The following is a 25,982-nucleotide window of genomic DNA, read 5'->3' on the forward strand; positions in this document are numbered from 1 at the left end:
AAAAACACCCTGTCTCAGTGGTTAAGTAAGTTAATAAAAATAAAGATTCCTGGATCTGACCCATACCGCATCCTTCCCAAGTTTGGTGGAAATCCGTCCAATAATTTCCCCACAATCCTGCTAAATAACAAACAAACCGATGAAAACAGAACCTCTTACGTCTAAACTGGCATCTCCACAAGAACTTCGAACTCAACTAATCTTTGTTTTGCTTTGTGGGTCGGGGGAATTATTTGCAGACACACCCCTCAGTTCTTCATCCCTGTTTGCACGTGTGTATATTACACTGAGCTGTATTCATACCGAATGTAATGAGGTGTGCTCAAACGTCCGATTGGTCTTCCGACACCTTGCACTTTTGGCACAGCACCTCCTCCGCCAGCGGATTGGAGGCCGACCGTCATGTGCTTCCGTGTGTTACATGAACTCATTAATGATGCATCTGGAAGACATGCAACCATTAAGGTTCTGGAAGCCGAGGCAGCCCCACCCTCACATACTCTGGCTGGCTTGAACTAGACTGAGCGTTAAAATCACAGATGCTTTAAACAAGCTGTTAAGTCCTTGAGTTTACAATGAAACATATTTTGGTTTATTGGTAACACATGATCTACTTATTCCATTGCATTAACTCCCCCCATAAACACAACAGATTGTCTTCACTCTCTCTCATTTAAATTGTTTTATAGTGATGAGGACTGATCAAACTGTTGCTGTGGTTTTTCCCTTTGTCCTCACAAGAGTCTGCATGTATTGTACATGTGCCTTCATCAGTCACAGCTCCATCTGTTTGTAGGAAGAATGGAGAGGCCCTCGGCAGACCCCTGAGAGGTTTAAAGTATGCCGGCCTCCTGCAGTCTCCCGGCAAACATGCTGAAAACTCCACTCCTCTCTGCTCTGGCAGAGGCCGACTTTAATTCAGCCTGGGCCTCATGTGGAGGTGAACTAGTTGGACCGCAGCCAGGAATACGGCTCAAAACGAACAGCCATGAGCCATCAGAAAGACATCACCCTCGACCCCCTCGTGCCTTTACCTCTTGCTGCTGATGTGTTTTCTTAAAACACAACCGCGTATCCTGTGAGAGGGTGTGACAGGGGGCACATGCAGTCCTTGCTTTCTGAGGGTGGGGGTGGGAGGTGGGGTGGTATGACAAACCAATCTGCCGCTTTTACTTAGCAGTTTCCTTCATTTCCCAAAGCTGAGTCATCCAATCCCACCCCCTACCCCACCCCTCCTCCCTTCATCCTTTATTGCTTGAAGCTCCCAGCGAGCGTCATCGTTGGCACTGTGGCCTTTCTGCAGGCTGTGCTTCTGATTTAGTGATTGATTTTAGCATTTACGACCGGCCCCTCCTCCAAGCTCCCCCGAACAAACACACACGCACACACACAGACTGGTGTCCATTGTCGGGCCTCTCCTGTGGCTCCAAGATAACACAGATCCAAGCTAGGTCTGGACACTGAACTCTTGATAATGCAAGGAAGCAACAGAGAGTAGATATGTGTGTGAAAGTGTTTCCCCCTTTTATAAAATTAGATAGAATCTAAACTCTGAAAGTGAAAACAGCAGAGAAGTTGAAGATAATATCTCCTTTAATTGGCTATTATTGATATTTTACAATTATTATGCATCAAAAGAAAATGTTACAGAGAATTATCTCACAAACCTGTAGCTCCTCTCAGTACTCTGGATTTTATATTACATTTCAGCTCATTATTGTAATGTCCGGCCTGCAGCTCTGCACTTGGTTTAACTCTCACTTGGTTTTTGGTCACAGCACGCAGCTGTTTTCAGCATTAAAACTCTCAAAACCCACTGCATACTAACTGCAACAAACAACAGAAAGAAAAAGTCTGTGATGAGCTGATGAGCATAGGGAGTGTTCATCAGCTGAGGATCCAGATATAAATAAATATCTGAGCTAAAAAGTAAGTTAACACTGGACATTCGCAAGACAACTGCACAATTAAGAAAACTTAACTTAGAAATAGATATGTCAGTGTTGTTTTCAGAACACTGCCCCCAGGTGGCCAAAAAATCAGTTATCAGATTTGAAGTGAATCAAACTGTTAATTGAATCTTTCAACACATCCAGACCTCCCCAGTTTGCCTCAGACTGTGCTGCTCATTCAGGAGATCTTGAACCCTGAGGAGGAACATGAAGAAGTACTCAATGTACTGTGTGGTACATGTGTGCTTCATGAGCCCTGACATGTCCATGTTGTGACCTGCATTCATGCAGCAACCATGAGGGTGTGTATGTTCCATGACAGACACAGATACATAAGACATATGTTGGCACAACATGAAGTAAACTAGACGAGAAAAGTCAGAGGAAAAACATAAAGAATTGTTGAGTTTGAAATGAATCAGTATCTAATTCTTGAGTACTGAGTGCAAAATGGCAGCCACATGTTCACAAAGCACTAACCCTGCTTTCAGAAACATGACACATGCATCGGTGCTGAATGACATATTATAGACATGATGCATAGTGATACTTCAAAATAAAATGTATTTAAGTATGCTATTTTAGACACATCTACTGATTCTGATGTTATAAAACCCTAAATGACCCAAAGATCATGTCAATCGGATCATTGTTAGTGAGTGCAGCATCAGTATGAGGGTCCAGCAAAGGAGTTGTCTCCCTAATGTCTGACCTCAAATCAAATCATTACAGTAAAAAAAATAATTTTATGTTGACTCAAAAATGTGCCGTTTGCCAGATGTACTGATGATTTCTCTTGGGGCTGCCGTCACTAACCTGGATTACAAGTCTTGACACAGCTCAAAAACAAGAACTAAAATAAGAATAATGTGAGTGTGGATGTTCACAAGTAAAATCAGCAGATGTTCTACCTCTGATTACCTTATGTACAGAATTAGTTTCTTTTTTTTCTTCTTGTAGTTGGTTGATTGTGTCTTTAACTTTTCAAAAAAAAAGAGAAGACACTGTCTGGTTTGGACTGATAAACACTGGCACTGCTTTCTGATAGTCCGAAGAGTTAGTGGGTGGATGGATGGACACATGATAATCTTTAAGACGCAGAGGACAAAATCTTCATTTAGGAAATGGCCAGACGACTCCTTGGCAAGACACTCCGTCCCTCTCCGACGGGAGGGTATGAGTGTGTGTTTGTGTGAGACTGTGGGACAGATATCTGAATGGGGGAGAGCTGAGGGTGTGTGGGTAGAGTCTTACAAGGAAAAACATCTGCTGAGGGCAAATTTCCATTCTGCCAAGTCTGAGAAGAGACAACAAATGAAAATCTTTCCCCTGCCCGACGGTTACATCACAATGACCCTCACAACATAATTCTCTGACAGGGCTCTGTGCTGCACGTTAGATCATCACCACCAACACCAGGGTCTTCTACGTGCATCTCAGAAACAGCTATTGAGAAACATATCGGTCAATGAGTGACTCTGCAAGATCTTTTGTTAACATCCTGCAATTGTCAAACACAGTCTGTGTCCAACGGTCAGTATTGAAGAATAGGTCACTGAACAGGTATGCAAAACACTATATGTTACCTATGGAGGGCAAAACATGGAAGAGTGCCCTCTTGTGTTGGATAAAATAATTTCATCAGCTCCAAGTAAAAATTCCTCTTAACCTGGTTTGCGGGTGAGTCCTGCCAGAGGGCGAGTCACATTACAGGCCGATCAACAGGCTCACATGTTTGTCAGCTAACATTTATTCTGCTAAATAACTGTGAAATCCTTGTTTCAACTACTGAACAAGTCAACAATTTGTTCTATGTGTTTTCCCAGACTGTATCTGAAAGGTGGGGGAACAGTGAAAGCCCAGAAGTAGGCAGAGCAGACATTTAACCACATAAACATGTATCACCCTCGGTATAGAAAAAGAAACAGATGGATAAAGGGTAAATGTTATTACCTCAAGCAAGGAGGTTAAGTTTTCATCTCAGCTTGTCCACTTTTTTCCACTTTCTTTAACATGTTAAGATAGATTTCCCAAGGAATAATAAATGGATCTTGATCAACAAAATCATTTCCATTAAGGGGAATGATATCTTTGAGTGTGTAAAGTTTTCAAGTTGACAAAGTGTGAACACTACACAGATTTTGAATTTGCTGATTTATTTTCCAACTTTGTTTAATGTTTGCTGAACACTGATGGTCTCCGGGTGTAACACAGATTCATTCTCCTTCAGAAACTTCAAAAAACAGGGCAGGGTTTTATGCACGATCAACAGATCATTTAGTCTTAAGAGTGCAGGTAACAATGGGAAATGTTATTAGCTTTAAGTGCATACACTTAAGTCATAATCCCATAAAAAATGCAATTCTGTCTCTCCTCTATCAAACCTCCAGTTTCCATTTATTACAGCCAGTTTATACAATAAATGCGTTTATGCCATTATTACCCTATTTTCTCTGATATTTTTGTGAGAAAACTTAATTTACAAATTCAGGGTGACAGAGGTCTGTGACATTGCGTTGTAAATGAACGTGTTGCTAAAGGGCACAAATTGGTGGCTGACGATCTTGATGGCCTCTTGAGCAGCAGATCCTAAAGAAACACATTGACAAAGGTTAATAGATATTTCGGATTTATTAGCACTGTTTGTTAGATATGCTGCGTATTAGAATGAGGGATCAGTTGATTTTCTAAAGAGTGCTAAATCTTTACCTCCCAAAAATGCTGCAACTGTGTGTGGCTCTGCCGCACCATATCGACAGCTGCGGGGTTTTGAAAAAAAGGAATTGTATAATTATTTATGAGGCACAGTTTTTAACAATTGCTCTAAATATCAAATTTAGCAGTGGCCATTACTTACAACTCGTGGATATAGTCGTCTTTGATATTGACGTTGAGGCTGTACTCCTGCAGAAGGCTGTTTACACACAGCTTCAATTTGCTGATGTCATCCTCAACTTGGTAGTTGTAAACTCCTAGTAAGCAGCAGGTCAGCAGCATTGGGAGGAATTACTATGAAGTGTGCAAATCTCATTCAAAGTGATAAAAACGTTGAATGCAAAGTCTTTCAATGACTTAGCAACTCTGTCTTGTAAATAAAAAAACAAAATGTGCAAAATAACAAAAATATCAGATTTGATCAGATTTTACTCGGTTTCATGGAAGTGTTTTTAGTCTGGTCCAATTCTGGTCCAAGAATACGATGTATGAACTGTGACTGTACCTGGGTAGCGGGAGTGCTGCTGATAGAAGCGATCGACAGAACGAAGCATCAGGTAAAATACCATCTCGCTATCTGGACTGTCCATGCATGAGGCTGAAACCACACGAAAAGAAGATATGGCTGTTAGGTGAACATATACTTTGCTTACCATTATCAGAGTTAGCTTAAATTACACAGAAAATGAATTTCCAACTCACTGATTTCATCTTTATTTACAGACTCCACACTATATTCTTCAGCCAGAGATCTGCAGCGCACCACCCTCAGAAAGGACGCATTCTTACCTAGATGTCAAAACAGATGACTACAGTTAGGAATAATTTAATTAGCCACTAATTAGATGATGTTGCTCCTGCATCTAGACTGAGTTATGTTGAGTCCAGGAGCAGCAGTGACAGCATCGCAAATCTGAACAGGGAAACCTAAGTATTCAGAAAAGGCAGCACTGCTTCATGAAGGCAAGATTAGTAAAGGATGGAAAAAACCAAAAAACTCTTCTAATTTACACATTACACCTATATATTTACATACACGTAGAGTAGAGCATATATAAATTGAACCTCAGTGGTTATGTTTACATGGATAATGTAATAATTACCATGAATAATCAGATCAGGCAGTGCAACCAAAGGATGTATTATTTCTAGAAAAAGATGTTTAAAACCAATTTCCAGCCACGACGTATCCTATTAGAGAATGTTCTGAAAGAACCGCAACAAAACGGAAATCCAAATTCCTCATCTCAAGATAAAATAAACATTAAAACTCTAAAAAACACAATCTGTGGTATGGACAGTGTGTAGCTTTAATCCGGTTGAGATTAAATTTGGGGACATGAAAATAAAGTGGCTAAATCTCAGTGAATATAAAATGTGATGTGTTTAAAGATTGTTATTTAAAGGAAAGTTTACTTACAGAATAGCTTGATGTCTTTGTCAGAGATGCTCTCTGGTGGCTGGTGGAAAGAAAAAGGAATCACAGTTTTAGAGTGCATGCTGTGATCTATTCAATCGAGAGCTTCCAAATCACAGCTAATTCATCCAACTAAGCAAATATTTATTTTGAGGCCGAGAGAAACTATTAAGCACTAAATTTACCCAACATTTTTTTAACAATCATATTTAGTGAGTACAACGTTTTATAACATACCTTTGCAACAGACTGCAACAGACGTTCTACGTGCTGAGACACAGCAGCTGCATCCTGCAGGGCCTTTTCCCTGTAACTGAAATTAAACAGAAAACTAAAATTATCTCTTTGCCTCTGACAAACAGTTGAGCTGCAGAAACATGGTCACAAAATATCCCTCTCCTCCTCACTTATGATGTTAACTAATGGATTTTGGGAGTTTTTGGGATATAAAATGTCATCACTATAATTTTGTAATAGTTAGACCTTTGTGTGAAATGTTGAAATGTAGTGCATTCATTCCTGATATGTTTTGAGTGATCATAGTGACCACGACCTTTGACATTAAACTCAGTCAGTTCATCTTTGAATCCAAGTGAACGTTTTAAGATTCTATGAATATCAATATCGAGTGGAGTTCTCGGTGACCTCTGACTTCTGATCGATCCCTCACACAGCCACATTATAAAATCAAGCATGGTAAGAAACAGACAGACAGAACTCTACTGTTTGACCGGAAAACACTTCTCATTTGCATTTAAGTTCCTCTCGACAAATTCTAAACAACAAACATTCACATATTCCACACTTACACATTTTGAAGGTTGATAAACTTCTGAGTGTCTGCGATCATGTCTGGAATGGTTCCCCTCACAGGGAGGCTTCCGTTTCCTTCATTGTGAACAAACTCCTTGACGGCTCGCAGCATCACCCAGAAGGTCGGAGTCTGGTAAACACGCAGCAACAGAACACACAGCACAGATAGCAATAATCAGAACTACGACTTATTTGAAAGTGTGATATAACTGTAGCCCCAAGTCAGATCAGGTCACACGTAAAATTAGAATCAATCTCCAAATAAACGCATACATGATTGGTGTTTGCAGAAACCAAATCTGCTGTTGGTTTTGGCCGGTCTGGTTATGGCAGATGAGTCCACTGTCAATGTGTATTTGTGTGAGTGGGAGAGAAATAGAGAGAAACACAGAGAGAGCCAGGCAGGGAGAGACTGAGCAAATCAATGTGCTGTGCACAGCTCTACAATGAAATAAAATTCTACCCATTTGAAACAGGAAAAAATCAATATGAAAAATCAATATGTGGCAACCAATGTTGATAATGTATGAGAAACAGAGAAGTTTGAAGAATATTGACCGGCAGCAGGTCAGAGTCCTTCAATCAGACCCAGGAATCATTTGTGTTCACAAAGCTAAAGTCATGTGGCCGTGTGTGTCACAGACCACCTCCGAATGTGGTGTGAGTGTTTCCTCAATGCAGTTTGAGTGTGTTCACACTTGTGCTTGGAGCTGTCCACTTGGATCACCTGAGACAGGTGTTAATGCCAGAAATAAACAGACGCCATGTATTTTTAATAAAATAGTTTTAAGAAAAAGTCCAAACCTGTGAGGTGATGTTGTTACACTGCTCACTGTTGAAGAGGTCTTCAAGAGCACTATGAACCTGCAGAAAAAAAGAGATGTTACATGAAAAGTCTTAACTACGATCTTTGCCACCAAAGATAAAGGACTGATTGAGGGTTTATAAGATTAGATATTTTGCGTGGGACAACAGATCGCTCTTAAAAATAAAATGAGTATTTGAGATCTGGTACCTTGGTTGGATTTAAAGCTGTATTGACATTTTTAATAGCTTCCTCAAAGTTTTCTTCATCCTCTGGGACACCATTCTCATTCTTCAGGATCCCTGAAGAGACACAACATAATAATCAATCACAGATAGGGTTGAGTTACACAGACAAGTCATTGAACTGCAATCTAGAGGTCCACTGATACCTTCACGAATGATTTGTCTGAATGCCTCTTTCTCCTTGTAATTTTTGGGTGGCTGACAGTTGTGCTACAAGGACAAAGGACGAGAATTTATTGTTCAGCAACATTAAAAAAACACATGAATACACATGAGTGATGATGTCTTTATCAGACCAATACTAAACAGAAAGATGTACTGTACCTCACTGAGCCATTTCTCTAGATATTTCGCAACAATGATAATCCAAGGTGTGTGACTGTGATCCTACAGAATAAATGAAGTTTTAAATATTAACATTTTGTGTAAAGACAGCATGGGTTAAACTTGCTAGTGTGCTGAAAAGAAAACACACACCTTTTTGTCCATGCTGTCAAGGTCATAGGACTGAATGTGATTCTTAAATTCACTAAAAGGCTGGTCTAACCTCAGGTCCTCCAAGGCATTGTCTGGGTGAGATTCAATCACTGAAGAGAGACAGTAAAATATGCCATATAATATTTATTATTTTATATTAAAACATTTCAAATAACATGTACAAGCCACAATGAAATATCCATAAATTATTTATACATCACAGAGCTACATTTTTGATTTCATGGGTTCACCCTTTACTGTGAACTGAAAGTATTATACATGTAAAAATATAATACCAATTAAGAGTTCAAAAATAACTGTTGGTCAACATTTCATAGTATCAGAACTAACCTGTATGCTCCTGCACCACTAGTCTCATGTAGCCAATGAGGCCGTATGTTTTACAGACGAGGAAAGGTACCGAGGCGCTCCACAGAACTGAGCCGAGCCTCAAACACGTGCTGTTGAGTTTTAAAGATGATTGAATGAATCAAGCCAAAACATGTTGTGCTCTAAATGTAAACAGTAACAAAATGTTATCTTGATATGTGTTTTAGCTAATGTTGAAAATGCTGGTTAAACAAAATATAGGCTCATATATTTTTGTCCTATCCTTATAACAATAGAAAGTAAAAGTAAAGCTCAAGTGTATGTCTCATACCTTTCTGGCAAATGGACACCGATGACTATGGTAAACCTGTGGAAAAACTCTGGATCGTTGTCAAGAAGTTTGTCTGGACTCTGCAGGAGAAACAGAAAACAGAGGAACGATATACTGATTGTTACATTTACATAACTAAACAGCATATGTTGTTTGACTTAGAGACTTGTAATACATCTGCACAAGCCCTTATGTCTCGTTTAGTGTATTAAGTATTTTCACAGTTTTAGTGCATTTCTGTGTGACATATTGTTATTGTTTCAACATCTCTAAATATTTGTATACCTGTTGTGACAACACATATGGCTCTTTGTCAAAGATAAACAACACCCACCTCCTCGACAAAGTTTCCAGAGACATCACTGTTAAGTTCTTGGAGCAGCTCAGTGGCAGCCTGTGCTCTGTTCTGCAACATGAAAACTAAGATCAGGACCCACAGAAATATATCACATGTTTATTCCTAATAAGAATATGAAACAGTCTTTACTGGAAGAGATGCAGAGAGCAGGCGGGGAAAACAATTGGAAATTGTGCATCTGTGTTTGTGAATTTACTAGCGAAACAAAAATGAATGTATTTATTTCGGCAAAGAATACCTTTCCAATGCTGTTGTTGCTCAGGAAAAAGCTGCAAGACAAGATGATGAGGTTCAAGAATGCACAAGTTGAACCAACACATATTATTCTCAACTTTCAAAGAAACACAGCTGACTCACTTGTTTCCAACATCTTCCCCAGACACTGTGTGTCCATCAACTATGGTGAACGCGCCGATACCTGAAAAATACATCAATTCATTGAAACAGAGAGATGCTTCCATTGGCTCCTGCAGCATCATCTCCAGCACAGAGCCACATCTCTTACCTGGCAGCACCAGGTTCTTCAGTATCTCGGTTCCAGTAGCTGTGGCGTTGATGAGGCAGACGTGAGCATTCTCCAGTGACTCCTGACCGTGGTCTCCCCACAATCTGAAAGCAGCACACATCAAAACAAGGACACGTGTTGCCATCTAGTGTCACAATCCCTCCTCCGCCGCTGTAAAAACACAGGCTTGTAGCTGGTGATCTGACAGCTTCGCTAGCATCCACTGTCCCGCTGTCACACCAGTTTAACCAGCACATGCTGGGCCTGTGTAGATGTTATATCAGGAGCACCACTGGTAAGAGTCAACACCGAAGAGACAACAGAGAAACCCTCTCCATTAACCTTCTACATCTCCTTAATCAAACACTCGGAACAAGCTAACGCTAGCTGACATTATTGTTAGCATCCCAGCCTCGCCAGTGTTTTCAGCACTGAAATAAAATCATTTACAGAAGTTTACTAAATGAATGAACCAGTTCGTTGAGAGAACAGTGTTGTGGTACAAATCGTACCTCAGCTGTCTGTCGTATTTCTGCTCTTTGGAGGCTTGTGTTGCTGCCATGGTTTCTTTACGACTGAGCGCTACGGACGCATTTTAGCTTCCCCATCAGCAGATTCGACACAAACAAAATGTCCGGCATGGAAATCAAGACCCGCACTTTCGATACAAATTCTCATAAGGACCTAAAATGATAAACTGAGGTTTTAATGATTCATATTGTTTTTAATAAAAAAATCTAGATCCTCCCAAAACAAATACTACACTTAAGCACATCTTCACTTTGCTTAATTGTTTCCATATAACTTCACATCAACTACAATTGAGGCAAAAGCTGTTGTTTTTACACAACTAGACCTAAATGTATTTAATGATTTTAGATAATCCACGTTTTGGATTAAAAATATACAATTTACAAATAAAAAACGGTAATAAAAAATGTATCTGCATCATATAATTCAATATAACACAATGTTTACTCAATATATATCATACAAACTGAAAATAAATGTTGAAAGGTACAAGCAGTACGAATATGGGACGATACAAGAGGAAGGGATGAAAATCACATGTTCATACTTAATTTAACGTATCAAAGCTTATAAGGTCCCAGGTGTTTGATTGTTTGTTCAGATGTGGGAATATGGCATGTGTATTTCTTAACAAATAATAATATTAACAAACGGATCATGAAACTCTAGATTGATTCTATATCATTTCAGAATATGAAATGAAACGAAAACTAGTTGTGTGACTCTATTGTGTCTCTGATCATTAAATCCAAGAATGACTGCCCTTATATAGTACCACTGGAGTAAAGATTATCTTTAAAACCCCAGCAAGTGGACTTTGTGTGTGTGTGTGTGTGTACACGTGTTTGTGTACTTGTTTTTGTTTCCTCTTCAGGACCTTTTCTGGCATAAACACTAATCTTGTCAGGACCAGTGGACCTTGTGGGGACTGAATGAGGCAAAGCATGATTTCTCCTGGTTAAGGTTCGTGGTGAGATGTGGAATGTGGTTTTAATGTTATGGCCTGAAATAGTCATGGTTACTCATGGGGATAAGGTTTTGGTTTGGCTGTTTGGCAACCTCCAAATAAGGATAGCTCGCCATGTGTGTGAGTGAGTGTGTGCTCATGTTTACCTATATGTATGAGGGCCTATTTTAATATAATCATTGTGAGGACATTTAGTTTTGAGGTTGAAGACTTGGTTCTAGGGTTGGAATTTAGTTTAGGTTAGAGTTTAACAGTTAGTTGTGATGGTTTAGGTAAGGGCAGGGAATGCATTATGCCAGTGAGTGTCCTCACAACTCTGGAGAGACGTGCAATGTGTGTGTGTGTGTGTGTGTGTGTGTGTGTATGTGTGTGTGAGGACATTTTGGCCGGTCCTCACTTTCTGACCTGCATTTAATAGACTGTGTGGGGGGTAGGGTTAGTATTGGGGATTTAGTTGTTATGGTTACGGTTATGGTAAGGGAGTTGGGAATGCATTATGCCGATGAGTGTCCTCACTAAGATAGGAGTACAAACGTGTGTGTGTGTGTGTGTGTGTGTGTGTGTGTGTGTGTGTGTGTGTGTAGGGGGCGTGTCAACAGGGGATAATTGCCCTTCCCCATTGGTCACTACATAAACTTCATCAACAGCTCCACCGGCTTGATGCTCGTGTCTGTCCTCCGAGTGCGCAGCAGAGTGCACGAGTCAAGCAGCGACAGTCAGCTCGGTCACACTTGTCTCCACAAACGGGGACAATGACAGGGAACCACTGGGGATATGGAAAAGAGGACGGTAAGATCTCACACATGCATCCTGCAGCTCCAGGCACGAATCCTCTCTGTCTAGGCGGCACAATGGATTCTTGCAGTTCCATGGTTTTTGCTGGAGGGGGGTTATTGCATTGCCTGTTTTAACCAGAGGAGTAACCTAGATGTTAAAATGGCTGTTAATGCGAGATTAGCTCGAGCTTAAAGGGATGACCGCTGTAACCCTAACATGGCTTTTGCTCCGGTTCATCCCTGAGTGAAGAAGCGTGGCTTTGCATCAGTTTCTCACTGAGCTGTTTTATTAGGAACCCCAGTGCACCTGCTGTTTCAGTCCATTCAGTTTCTCAATCAGCCAATCAGATGAGCAATGCATTAAATCTCCCAGATGCAGGTCAGACGCCTCAGTTAACATGATTATGTCAACATGTTGTGTAATGCATGTCATAAAGAATCAAGGCTGTTTGAGAGAAAAGGGAGGAAACACCCAGAAATGGTAAATAATAAATAAAGTGCTCAGGTCCATTGTTTAGTGTGATCAAGAAACAAGACATGTCTTCTCTCTGATGAATGTATTTCTAATCCTTTTTGAATGTATCCTGATTGTTGCCTCAAAAGAAAGACTTGCTTTTAAATAAAATAATAATAATTGTAATTTAATCACATTTAAAGAAACTAAAGCTTTACCCTATTGAAAGAACTTCCCCTGCTGTGAAATCTGTTTTTTTGGAGCTTTCACGAGGCACAAGTACAGAAGTGAGAATTCTACAAGATGTTTTTATTGCTCTCTGCTTTATATGTCCTTATAGGTCCTTCTGCATGGCACAAAAACTTTCCTGTGGCCGAGGGCACCCGGCAGTCTCCCATCGACATCATACCTCAGGGGGCTTCACATGACCCCAGTCTGGGCCCGATCGTCCTCAACTATGATCAGTGTACCTCCACCAACATCTCCAATAATGGACACTCTGTTGTTGTGGAGTTCGAGGACTCGGACGACCGTTCAGGTAAGAAAAAGATAAATCTCGAATTTGTTTACTGTTGACTTCAACTGTGGTTTCTAGATTTGTAGATCTCTATATATGTAGCACTTCTCAAAAAAAGTGACAAAGTTCCTAACAGACAAGAAAATTAACAAACAGTCATAAAAGAATAAATATGTTTCATTTGTTAAAGAAATTAAATCATGACAATGCATAACAATAACAAAATGTAGAATTAGGTCAAATCATGGAATGTGGTACAATAAAACTATGTTTTAAGCTTTGATTGAAAGGAAGCTTCTGACTCAGCCCATCGTATTTCCTCAGGCAGGGTATTCCTCAGTCTCGGAGCTGTATTAGTTGTAGTTGTCTTGGCAGTGACTATGTCCATTGATGCTGCATGACCTTTGATTTTAAATAGATTAGATATATTTACTGCCATGCAATTTTTAACAGCTCATTGATAATCTCAGCTGTGGAATTTGCTGTTGGCCACGTACGCTGGAGGTCTGTGAGCAAAGAACAAACGGATGACAAGAAAAGCGAAATCACCTTAATTTTCCAGAAAGTGCAAACCATGCGCATAACTGCCCATAATCAGAGGCTGCAAATAAACCTCTGATTATGCTGCAGGAAGGTGCATCCAGCAGTTAACTGTATGAGTATCTGTCTGCAGGACAAGAGGGATAATAACCTTAGGTGATCTCAATGGTTATTATGACTATTTTGTTTTTATCACTGGGTGGATCCATGTTTACCACCCCATCATTACCATGAATGATAAGTTCAGAGACGCGGGGCTCAGACAGTTTCCATCAAGCAGTAGCTATCAGTGAAAAATAATTAATGAACGAGGAGACCTGTGGAGAATCTAATGCACTTCATCAGCGTTTTTTCATAGTTCACAGTGAGTGCACAATTCCCCTGAACCTGCTGTTGTCAGTTTTCTTTGTGTGTGGCTGCGTCTGGGAATACTCATGGTTATAATCCCAGGTGTCAGTGTTCTGTGTCACTGTTTTGTTAAGAAGAGGAGGACGGAGTAAAACAAAGAGTTCCTCATCAAGACAAACGTACAGTATGCAACTGATTTTTAAACATTTAAGAATATTTAAATAATCTTTATTTATGTGGCATGTTTCAATACACATGCTACAAGGGGCTTTTAGGTAAAAATGAAGAATTGAAGCAAAATTTAGATAATATATGATAATTAAAATACTTGGCTAGATTAGAGCTAGGTTATAAATAAATAAATAACAAGTTGAAGGTGAATTCTGACCCTGAATGTGTCTTAAAGAGAGATTTGAATGATTGAACAAGTTGAGCCAAGTCATAATTGAAATGAATGTACAGCATTGGAATGGTCAGGATTTACAATGTGATCATTTCTATTACACACCTTAACTTCCCATTTGTCATCATTTATTTACATGTGGGTTATTATTAATCACCTTATCGACATTCAGTAAATATGTTTAAATTACATTGTTGATATATACTACCAGGTCTTTATTAATTTTCTTCCCGACAAGATCACATTGTTGTTGTGCTGCATCTGTGCAATGAATAAGATGAGAGCTTGGCTTGGTGCCATTCCTGCCTATTTAATCTGACCTGGACTGATGTGGCCTGTTTGTCAGAAAGATGTCAGCAGCATCACAATGAATAACAATCAGAGTAGACTGGAGTAGGAGACTGTACCCAGGCAGCAGTGCAGATCACAGCCTCAGCAAACAGTCTGTACTCACTTAATAACAATGGGCTGGATTTTACTCTGAATCCGTTTGCCAGTGGACCTGGACTAGAAAGTTCACTGCATCGTTTTCTGAACAGATTGTCGGCTTTTTGCTTCTCAAACTAAAACCCTGATCTTCAGAGCTCGTACAACAGATTTCTTGGTGAAGCAGGTGCATCAGCTTAGAGAGAAAAATTTAATAAAGTATATTTTAGGGTGTTACCAGGTTGAATAACCCTGTGGTGTGTGTGTGTGTATGTGTGCAGATGTTACTCACTGGGTGCCCTGTGCATCATAACACCCACAGAGCGGTGAATGCATGAGCCAAAATGTTCTCTTTTTACATCTCCTCTCTCCTCCTCTGCAGTGATCCAGGGGGGCCCTCTCAACAACCCCTACAGACTGAAACAGTTTCACTTCCACTGGGGTGGAAAGGGCTGCCACGGCTCTGAGCACACTGTTGAAGGAAATAGCTACGCTTCTGAGGTCAGTGTTTGGGATCAAGAATACTTCACTTTGTCATCGTCTGCTAAACAAAACACAGACTAAACCATTTTACCTCACGTGTGTAGTAAGGAATATTTTTTTGTGTATTTTCCTCTGAATAAAGTCAAAATACTGCTTAATTGTGAAAATTTCCCAACATTTGGGTGTACATTTCCTTTTTGTGTGTCAAAATAATGATAAATAAATAAAACTAAATATAAACTTTAAAAAGATGATATGCATAATATACTATAGCTTAAAAGGATATGGGAAATATAGGATGATGTCATCAGTACAATGAGATGGCAAATAAATTGTCATGCTTGTACATCATATTTTTTTTCTGTCTTTCCTCTTGTTTCCGCCCTCTAGCTTCATTTAGTTCACTGGAATGCTGTCAAGTACAAGACGTTCGGGGAGGCGGCAGCAGCTCCTGACGGCCTCGCTGTCCTCGGCATCTTTTTAGATGTAAGATGTTTTACTTTAGTTCTGTCGCTGTGCCGCATTTCCTCTCCAGTTTGTTTTAGTATTGCATTCTGCATTAGGTCAGGCAGTCTTGAACAGAAGCCAATGCAAACTCGTTTGTTTTTGTCAGACTGTAACCAAGGATCTTGTCTCATGTTCCTTTTTAACCCCACCATTTACAAACTGTTTGTGTTGTGAGAGAAATTTAATTATTTTTGTCACAAAGCTGCGTGAATGACATCAGTCGTTTTCTGGAGTGGCTGCGTGAGAACACAATTGTCCGAGTCAGTTTTTTCCTGACTTTTTCCAGAACTTTTCATCCCCAGTAAAATGTCCAAGAAAAAGTTAGCTTAGACCCTTATCGCCTGGAGTTCATATCTGAGTAATTTAGGAACTGTGTGTGTGTGTGTGTGTGTGTGTGTGTTATGAAAGACAGGTGACGACCACAGATGGCTCCACACGATAACAGACGCTCTGTACATGGTGAAATTTAAGGTGAGTACTATCGTTGACTGTTATTGGGTTTTATTGTATTATTATGTAATGTTTTATTGTTTGTGTGTGGTTGATGACCTGCTCCGAGCATTATTGACCTGATATAAAATCTGTTGTCTTGTGTGTTTGTATCACAGGGCAGTGTCACAGATTTCAAAGGTTTCAACCCCAAGTGCCTCTTACCCAGCAGCCTCCACTACTGGACCTACCTGGGCTCACTGACCACGCCCCCTCTACATGAGAGTGTCACCTGGATCGTCCTGAAGGAGCCAATCATCGTGTCTGATAAACAGGTGCACGTTGCCGACACGTTCATTTGACCGCAGGGTTTCTAGCACATGTGACATTTATCATATTGTTTGAAACTTTTAAGATATCATTGGGAAGTTCAGTGCAGTAGTATTATAATGGTCTCCTGCATCATAAGAAAGGCCAGGCCATGGATCGGTAATTTTAACGATGGCTGAGGAAAACAAACACTTTTTAGGTAGTTGTGAAGAATAATCAACAACATTTATATATTTGTCAGCTTGCATGTAGAGATCATTGTTTGAAATCACTTGGCCCATTAACCACAGTCCAGCTTTGAACCAGCAATGGGGAAATGTCTCTTACTGTTTTAAAGCAGTAGATTTTCTACTTTAATTAATGAAAATAGATCTTGTGTAAATTACAGCATCAGAAGTGTGTAAACCAAACATCTCTCGGCCATGATGAATACACCAGGACTGTTTCTAGGAGTGTGTGAAATTTGGTGCAGCTTGTCTTAATTTAAGCAGACTGTTGGGCCTGGGCAGACGTACGAGCACTACTGATTTTCATCTAGTTCAAAAGGATATATCTAAAATAACAAGTAAGTGACTCATAATTAATTAAATGGCAATTTCTTGATCTCAGATTTCACATGGATTGTTTGCACATTTCCAGTGACGTGTGCTGTTTTGTCTGACATTACTTTGTTGACTTTAATGCCACTCGGTACTTGGAGAAAGGAATTGCATGTTTTTAAGTGGAGCTTAAGGCACTGATGCAGCAGTTAATCAGTCAATTGTGAAACCCCCATTTCCTGGCCTGCATAATTTTAATGGCCTGTGCTCCGCTGGGCTGTGAGGATCCACTGCCTCATTTTGCAAACCATAAGTTCAGCATCACCGGATCAGTATGGTGGGTTTAGCCGTGGATGGGTGGGTGCTTCACAATTCTTAGGGTTTGACCAAAGTGTGACACTATATTTAGATGCCACAAGAAAGAGCAGCTCATCATTCATGGGGGATCCCTTGTAAGGGTTGACAGGTTTTTAATCCATCCCTCTAAGCACTGAACTTCATCAGAAAGTTTAGATCTGATAACTCCAGGTTGCTGACAAGTTAAGCTGACTTAACTGGACATCTGCAGCAGATTCCCTCCCGGTCCCCCCTTGAGCTGGACCCATAGCGTCTGCTGCCAGTGTTTGGATTATACTGTCACCCTTTGTTGATCTTGTTGTAGTCAGAGAAACCAGAAGTTGTAATGATGGCGATGCCTCGGGTGTAGTCAGGAAGGGTCTCTGGCTGTAGCTTAGCTGGGGGTGAGGTGTAAGCCAGGCAACTGGGCCCTGCAACTCATGACTCCAGGCCTGAAGCCTTTGAGCCCCTGCAGCTGATTATCCTGATGGATGGATAACTGCATGGGTTCAGGGATTCAACTGAGAAATGCACGCATGGAGACCCAACAGGGAACAGCCCTTATGTAACAGGATATTATTTGTTTTTAATTTCTCCACATAATAACACTGGGCTAAAAGAAAAAAGAGGGTGTGAGGGTTGGGTATGACTGTTCTTCTGGGAACATATGTTTGACTCTCTCTCTCCCTGCAGATGGGCAAGTTTCGATTGCTCCTGTTCTCTGGAGAGGAAGAGGATCAGAGGAAACGCATGGAAAACAACTTCAGGCCTCCTCAGCCTCTCAAAGGAAGGAAAGTGCGTTCCTCCAATTAACGTGACCTCTACAAGAGCTCCTTTAGACGACAGTGAATGCATTAATTTGAGTGTAACTGTATTTTACCTCATGGTAGCTTGTCCTGAGGAAGATGTTTGATATGTACAGAATAAGTTCAAGGAGTAATTCTCACCACTGCCACATTCAGATGCAGAATAAGAAACATGGAGGGTTCATGGAAAAATAAAAGCACATGCAGCGACATATTTAATTAGCAGTCAGCTAATATTATTGTGTTAGTTGATGTGAAGTTATCATGAGCGATACTTTAACAAAGATTCAAAGGTGTGTTTTATCTCTGTAAACTGTGCAAGGACAAGTGTTGCTGAGGCAACAAGGTGCTATTCATCAATTAGCGTATTCATGTAGCATTCAGTTATATGCAACAGGTACGTTCCTTCATCAGTACAGTCGGCTGTTTGCAGGCTGGTATCGCACCACCGTGCCCTCTGCAGATTCAAGTCCTCGGCCTCCTTGCTGATCTGCATTGATCCCCCGTTGATCCAGTCCTCCTGGCCCCAGAGCCCCTCCAGTCCGGCCATGCCAACTGGAGGTGGGATTGGATTAGAGCTGCATTTGCTCTAACCATGAGGGGGGGGGGGGGGTGTGAAAAGGCTCAGATCCTTTAGAGCTCAGGAGACTTCAGATAGCAGGGAGATTTATTATTTTTAGAATGGTCTACAGGTTTAACAAAAACCTGTGTCCACACATTATTTCCCCACACAGGATTTATTAAACTCCAGCAGCAATACACGGTACGGGTTTTGGTTTTCTTAATCAAATTCTTTGTTTTCATGATCTTCATTCTGGGATTAAACTGTCGACGCTGCCTGGAGGGTCACAGGTCCTGGTCTAATGTGTCTACAGGAGGTGATGCTCACTGTTATTAACAGCTCACCCCTGAAGCTGCACTTGTAAGAATCATATATGCACAGTCCAGTATGTAAATGCCTGACAGAGGCCCTGGTGTCTCTGTTGGGTGACTTATGGCAGCTTTGTGTCATGCTGGTGCCCTTATTTAGATGGGCTTGGATTTTACTAATACAGAGGCTTATTTTGTGAATGAAGATGCCTCAGTTATGATTGTTTGATGTTGTTGATGTGGAAAGAAAACATGAAATAATGTAATGTATGGGTGGTTTGAATATTTTTGTAATGCATTCATAATCCTGCCATGGCTGCTGAATTAAACAAAATTAAAGAAATGTTTTTATCTGTCCCCCCCCCCCCCCCCCCCCCCCCCCCCCCCCCCCTCCTATTGAAGTGGTCTCATCAAATTTAAAGATCAATATTTTTATATATATAAATAAGCGTTGCTGTCATTGATCATTTGGAAATTTTGCTCTTAATCCAACACTGCACATTTAAGTATGTAGTATAATATATATACATGTATTTAGGTGCATGAACTTTTACATTCATATAATGTGCAGTCAGCAGTTTCTCTTCAAAGCACATTAAGCTTCTTTGCCTGAACCTTGTACCTTGTATCCACACTCTCTTTTTAAAGGGAGTTTCCTCGAGCCAATGTTTAAACTCACTCACTGATCAGAGCAAGAGAAAGCGACTTCAAGATAATTAGTAGATTGTAGCCTCGACGGTTGAAGGACAGAAAATCTTGCACAGTAATCAGAGTTGATTATTAACATACTTTGTTCATTTAACAAGTTTTATCTGTCCCTTCAGCATTTATTTTGAAAACCAATAATAATTCTGCCTGCTATTATTATTGGCCAAATTGAGTCCTGAATGTATTATTACTATTAAACTAAAATGTTTGGACACCAAAAATCTGGACACATTTTGGCATGAGTCTGAATTCAAAATATGTTTTTAGCTATAAAGATAAGTTTTACATAATTGATAAGGATGTACCACATATACAGTTTGGGAAATACAATTGAATTTTATGTAATATTGATTATTTTTAAATGAACAATGAGTGACATAAAAAGATGACTTTCTTCTCTGGGCATGTTTTAACTGTGAGTATGTATTTTTAAGTTGCACACAATAGAACTTATTTTTAAAAATCTAAATCTTTATCGCAATCAAATTGAAAGATGGAAAGCTATTTGCAGACTTTTCATCATGGACTTTTACAAAAAAACTTTGTGATCATTGCAGTGAATAAAAGATTTAGAGAAACAAAAGATCAGCACAATCATTTAGGTGAAGGAGAAAGTGGAGCCACATCAGTAAGTCACATGCTGTGTTTTCTCTCTGCTCTCTCTATCCTCAGTGTCCATTCAGGTGCCTCCCTTTTCCCTGAAGCTGCAGTGTGAGTGTGTAGGGCTGGGTACAATCACCCATCAAGGCCCCAGTGGGCCAAGTGGCAATGTGTGTGCGTGCGTGTGTTAAATTTGGTGGTCTCCTGTGTGTGTGCTGGTGTTGATAGTGTGACCATTTAGTTTCTATTAGGATGTGGAGTTTAATTGTTACTGCTGTTTGTCGCTTCCCTTTTTAGAATGCTGTTTTCAGTTTGTTATTAATAAATTACTCTTCTTGTTCATTCATAAGTTGCCCATGATTCTCTTTCCCTGGGTTGTTTATATTGTTACTATAATTTTCTGCTCCTCCAAGTCATTTACTGATTTATTTATGTTCTCAAACATAATTTAATTCTCACTTCTATTTAAATCTTGTGCACCAAACATGCAGCTTGGGGGTCATCCTGTAGGTGGCGGCATCTACTTTCTTTTGAATTGCATAGAGTATTACTGTATGACCTAACCCTTGTCTTTTAGGATTTAGTAATACAGTTAAACTAAACCTCATACACATGTGTTATGTATGGATTGTAGTTATATAATATTTTATATTATATAATGGAAGACTTCAGCAGAACACATCATACACCTGAGCTTCTTCTTTTTACCATCACTTGACCTTGCCTCTGATCGTTCGCCTTGTCCACTGTCAGAGGTGTGAATGTAATTTGTATCTAGAGGTTGTATTTACCTGGTCTGGTTTCATTTCCATTGAACTCCTGATGGTCATGAAAGAAATAATTTCTGTGTGTGTGTGTGTGTGTGAGAATTATATTTAAAGTGTATCAAATAATCCTTCTAAAATAGCATCCTGGGAGCTTAATTGAGACTGAGAATACCTGAGGAAGGCACATCATCCTCAGCCCTGATCGATGTGCCATGTAATCAGATATTACAGTCAGGCTTCAGAAATAGACTCAGTCACATGTATTTTTAGCATCAGGAGATCTACTTGCTTGTTGTAGTATATTTTTCCCGACACAGCAACATCTGAGCAACTTTTGAAATGCAAACCTGCAGCAGAGGAAGTTGTTGGCCACACATGTCATGTTATCCTTTTAAGAGAATATGGTGAATGATGCAGGCTGATTAATGATGACAGCACTGAGACACATATGAGTTACTGCACGGAGACTCCAGGCCCTTTCTGCAGCTTCAAGAATTTACATTAATAAAGCAATTCAAACATCACACGCATGATTTTTTTCATCGAGGTCCATGAATCCAAGAAAATCAATGAAAATGTTGTAAAATCTTGCAAAGTTAAAGAAAGTAAAAATACAATTTATTATTTATTTATTTATAAAATAATTATGTGACAGTCCATTTGCATGAGGCTCTAGTAGAGCTCTGCAAAAGTTAAGGACATTTCCCATGGTGTAAAAATTCTCTGGTTGAAGTAAAAGCCCTGTATAAAGGCCCAAACTTTAAATACTACAAAAACATTCAGTCATACGTAAAAGTACTCAGGTTGACAAATATTTCCTGACAGTGTTTAATCAGTATCTACTTATTATTGGATTACTGTAAGAAATGTATATGTAGTATTTTATGTGACAGCATGATTTAATGTTGCTTCATATACTATTAAGATTAACATTTTCCAATGCACTGTATTTTAAAAACTCAATAGGTTTTGGATTTATTTGTATAACACTCAGAGCCATAACAATAACTGAATCTGAAAAGTAAATAGTAGCAACAGCTTTTGAATGTAATAGAAGGACAATATTTCCTTGTGTGGTAGATTTGAAGCATTATTCCACCACAGCTGGGCTTCAAGAGATGGAGAGAAGTAAGAGTTTACCAGACAAAAAGGAATTCACGTTAAAAATGTCGATTTGCATTATGGGAATGTAGGACTCCGTGTTTTTGAATCCCAGAGAGATGGAAAGTCAGAGTAACTTCTCCTCTGCTGTTCTTTGACTTCTCTATTCTGTCCCTTGTGACTCTCCTAAACTGCTGAGAGCCTCTTTAAGTGAAGCTACATTATCTAATCTAATTCTTACACAATACATAAGACTATATTTGACAGTCATGAAGCTGCGGAGGCTCAAACCACATGTGCCCCTAAACCACAGTCACCACTTACTCTCTACCAAATGATTGCATCTAATCTTCAAATCTCACAGTTTTGAAGACGCCACGCAGAGTCTCGTCTTCTTCTTTCAGCGATAATGGTCAAAAACAGGACATTCTGTTTCTAAATGACTTTAGGTTGCTCCATATTGTCAAGGACAGCAACTCTATCTGGCAATCAGGACACGGCCATGTGCAGTTGCCATGGATACAAACAGCACATGTAACACAACACAAATGCTTGGCTGGCTCATATCTCCCCCCTACTTGTCCATGAGTCAGTGATCCATCGACATCACGCTGTCAGAAAATAAAACCATACCGCAAAAATATCTGATGTGTCTTTCTCGTACGGTGACACGTGGACGGTTGGGTATTTATTGCGGCGCTTTATTTAGCAGCGTTATCTATTTTCTGTGGAGGCTCCGCGAACACGATTTGATCTCTAACCCATTCCGTCCAAACTGTCCACTCACCCACCAACTGTCTTTCCCGGGTGTAGACGTCCGACCTTCACCCAGGTTCAGGGCCTCGGGTACATCCAGAACAACTTGCTGGACAATATACAGCTTTTACTGGTTTTATACAGCAAATAATATTAAGGTTGTCATGCGGTGGCCTTGACTCACTGAGTGGGTTATAAATCACAGCAGAAGAAGAGATGAGGCTGTGTCTCTTTGGCCTTGGGCTCACTGTTGGTGGTCTATTATGATAATTAAATAAAACAGTGCTTCACCGTCATGAGAGAGAGGTCACGATCCGTAATCCTATACTTGGCCGTCAACTCAAACACTATATACACGTTGATCTATGTGCTACTATTCCTCTAAATATCCGTTAGCTTCCCTGTGGCCTTGATGTTTTATTTTTAGCCTCATGGTTAAGTTACTCTGTCTACCTACAGTAAGAGTTGATTGAGACACAGTGTGACAGTAACATCCTGACCCCTGAAATCTGAGCATGGTTACGCAGCATTGAAGCATGAGTGGGCAACAGACACCTACACGCTCCTCAGGGAAGTCATCTTGACTTTACTCAGTGACCCTTTAAGCTCCTTTGAGTCAACCTGAGATCCTTTGTTTGTGCTGAGTGTATATAGCAACGCAAGTCAGCCCTGCATCCCAGCTCAGTCAGACCCTATTCATTTCCAACACTCTGTCTGTTTAAAATCAGCGTCAGAGACGTTTGGCTCGCTGAGTCCTGAAGACGTAAGAATCAAGAGATTTACATTTGGGGCAATTTCAGTCAAGGTTGAAGAGAGTTGATCTAAACCAGTGGTTACAGGAGTCCATTATTATAATAAACATGGGATATAATTGGATAGACAGTAATTTGCCAGAGACCAAACCATGGTGCAGTACAAAGGAGTCACATTAAGTATTTTTTTATCTTTGGTATCAATGCATGTATTGATTCTATTGATATATATTATACTTTTGTTATATTGCTTTCGATAAAATTAATTTGTGATAATTATTGAAATGACTGTCTCGTTGGAAACGAAGGTTGGAAACATTTTATAAGTACAGATGTCAAACAAAGTATTCAACATAGGTCGATCATCGTTGTTTTTTAGAGAAGTGTTACACATCATATCTTTAATTCAAGTCAGTTGGACCAAATCAAAGCTTATTTAAAGTTCATCCCCAGACAGAACCATTACAGAGGGATCCGATAACTTAATGGGTCTTACTGGGATAGACCCATGTGATCATCTGTCTGCCTCTCTGGATTGTCTCCAAAAACATCACAGACCTTTGGCTAGTTTGATCCCCGCCGCATCTGCTATCTGCTGCAACTCCCACAACCAACCACCACTGACACGTTCAAGTCAAAGGGGTCAGTCATGCACCCAGAAGCGTCACAAGTTTCCAAGATCCCCCTCCCCCAAGCCCACTGGTTCAAAAATAGTCCCTGTTAGCCTTTTATAAATCAGATAGTTTCTATAAAAAGCCCTTAGCTGACCAGAAACCTGGGCTGAAGCCACATCACCCTATCTTTAGCTTTATTTATGTCCTGGTGTTGACAGCACCACTTGCAAAGCTTTCCAGTCACTGTTCAATAGGTCACATGTGTGCCCAGGCCTCAGCCCGATGCTGGAAAGCCCGGTAAAGTAAAAGCAGTAATCAGTGGGCCCACAGTGCCGGACAGCCTGCGTCCCTCTCAGAAACAAACCGCCTAACAGCTGCCGAGTTAACCGCTTGATGATTCCTGCCCTCAGATTCTTTCCATCCACTTAGTGTTTATAGAGCTCGCCTCTGTTGACAGATAAGCATGTCCACTATTGTCAAATGATAATTGGCATTATTACAACCGTCACATGACAAGAACTATTGTAACACAGTACCTTTAAAAATAGACCCCTATCTGTGGCTTTATTCAAGCAATGTAGGTCACACTTCTCTGTACTTTTCCTAACTTTTTCAGGAAATGCTCATCCAGGGCTTTTAGTGGCAAGCGCCTCAGTCCCTCCGGCTTTTACTGTTGAAGCATGAAACTGGAGTTCACAATAGCAGAAAGCATTAACCGTAGACTTGGTTTCTATGATAAGACAAGATATGAAAAGAGTAATGGATGAGAGCAGGATCAATACAGACAAAGATGAAACACAGATGAGGACAGGCAGGGTACAAAGTAATATGTTTTACTTTGAAAGACACTATATTATGTGACCCTGCAGCTTAAAAAGAATGGGAATATATATTGGAAATAGATAAACAGTTGGATGAGTCGTTCAGTGTGTTTCAATGTTTTTCTTCATCACCCCTGTTAACAAATGTTATTGTTTATGTCTGAATGGGTGAAATTTAATAAAAAATATAATTGTGATTGGACTGAAAGATTCAATTGATGGTATTTGTTTCTGTCAAGTCACTGATAGTCAGACAGTCAACCTGCCCAAGAAGTGGGAATTTCCCTGTTTATATTTAAACCAAAGTATCTGTGAGACAATATGTTGTGTATTAAATTAGATTTGACTGTCGATGATGCTTTGCTCTTTTCCTTTATTGTTTCAATGACCTGGACGGCTCAAGAACTTCTGAGTAACCTGCTGAAAAAAGATGTCAACACGTGGAAACACACTGTATATGGAAATGCAGTACAGAGTGATTGATCAAACAGATCAGCACATATATCTAATGACTGTGAGTTAGTTTAAAACTGCAGAAACTCTTTTTAGATGCAGATCGGCCGTGAACACTCTCTGGGGAGAAGGTCAATGTGTCTTCATGTCTCTCAGTGGAAAAAGTGAGTCCTCCTCTGTCATTTTCATTCTTCTTCTCT

General features: G+C 40.0%; 2 protein-coding genes across 3 annotated transcripts; one reads left to right on the forward strand and one right to left on the reverse strand.

Annotated features, from left to right (window-relative positions):
- Positions 1–4,091: 4,091 nt before the first annotated feature.
- On the reverse strand, positions 4,092–10,619 carry nae1 (nedd8 activating enzyme E1 subunit 1). Its single transcript, XM_069525039.1, has 20 exons — positions 10,461–10,619; positions 9,949–10,052; positions 9,801–9,861; positions 9,682–9,712; positions 9,420–9,491; positions 9,086–9,165; positions 8,776–8,885; positions 8,425–8,534; positions 8,272–8,334; positions 8,094–8,157; positions 7,913–8,004; positions 7,702–7,761; positions 6,894–7,027; positions 6,322–6,397; positions 6,088–6,127; positions 5,370–5,456; positions 5,173–5,265; positions 4,810–4,924; positions 4,662–4,711; positions 4,092–4,541 (listed from the first exon to the last, which is right to left on the reverse strand). The coding sequence occupies exons 1-20, from the start codon at positions 10,508–10,510 to the stop codon at positions 4,432–4,434; spliced, it is 1,602 nt and encodes a 533-aa protein (XP_069381140.1). The 5' UTR covers positions 10,511–10,619; the 3' UTR covers positions 4,092–4,431.
- A 1,457-nt stretch (positions 10,620–12,076) lies between these two features.
- On the forward strand, positions 12,077–19,567 carry ca7 (carbonic anhydrase VII). Of its 2 annotated transcripts, XR_011241067.1 has the most exons (8): positions 12,077–12,235; positions 13,017–13,214; positions 15,293–15,411; positions 15,784–15,879; positions 16,309–16,371; positions 16,509–16,664; positions 17,048–17,224; positions 18,228–19,567. XR_011241067.1 is itself a non-coding variant. In XM_069525049.1 (7 exons), the coding sequence occupies exons 1-7, from the start codon at positions 12,199–12,201 to the stop codon at positions 18,345–18,347; spliced, it is 789 nt and encodes a 262-aa protein (XP_069381150.1). In that variant the 5' UTR covers positions 12,077–12,198; the 3' UTR covers positions 18,348–19,567. The 2 variants fall into 2 exon arrangements, 1 of the variants encoding a protein (XP_069381150.1); XM_069525049.1 differs by lacking the exon at positions 17,048–17,224.
- The last annotated feature ends 6,415 nt before the right edge of the window (positions 19,568–25,982 follow it).

The sequence above is a fragment of the Paralichthys olivaceus genome, chromosome 1, assembly GCF_024713975.1.
Source record: "Paralichthys olivaceus isolate ysfri-2021 chromosome 1, ASM2471397v2, whole genome shotgun sequence".
Lineage (NCBI taxonomy): Eukaryota > Metazoa > Chordata > Actinopteri > Pleuronectiformes > Paralichthyidae > Paralichthys > Paralichthys olivaceus.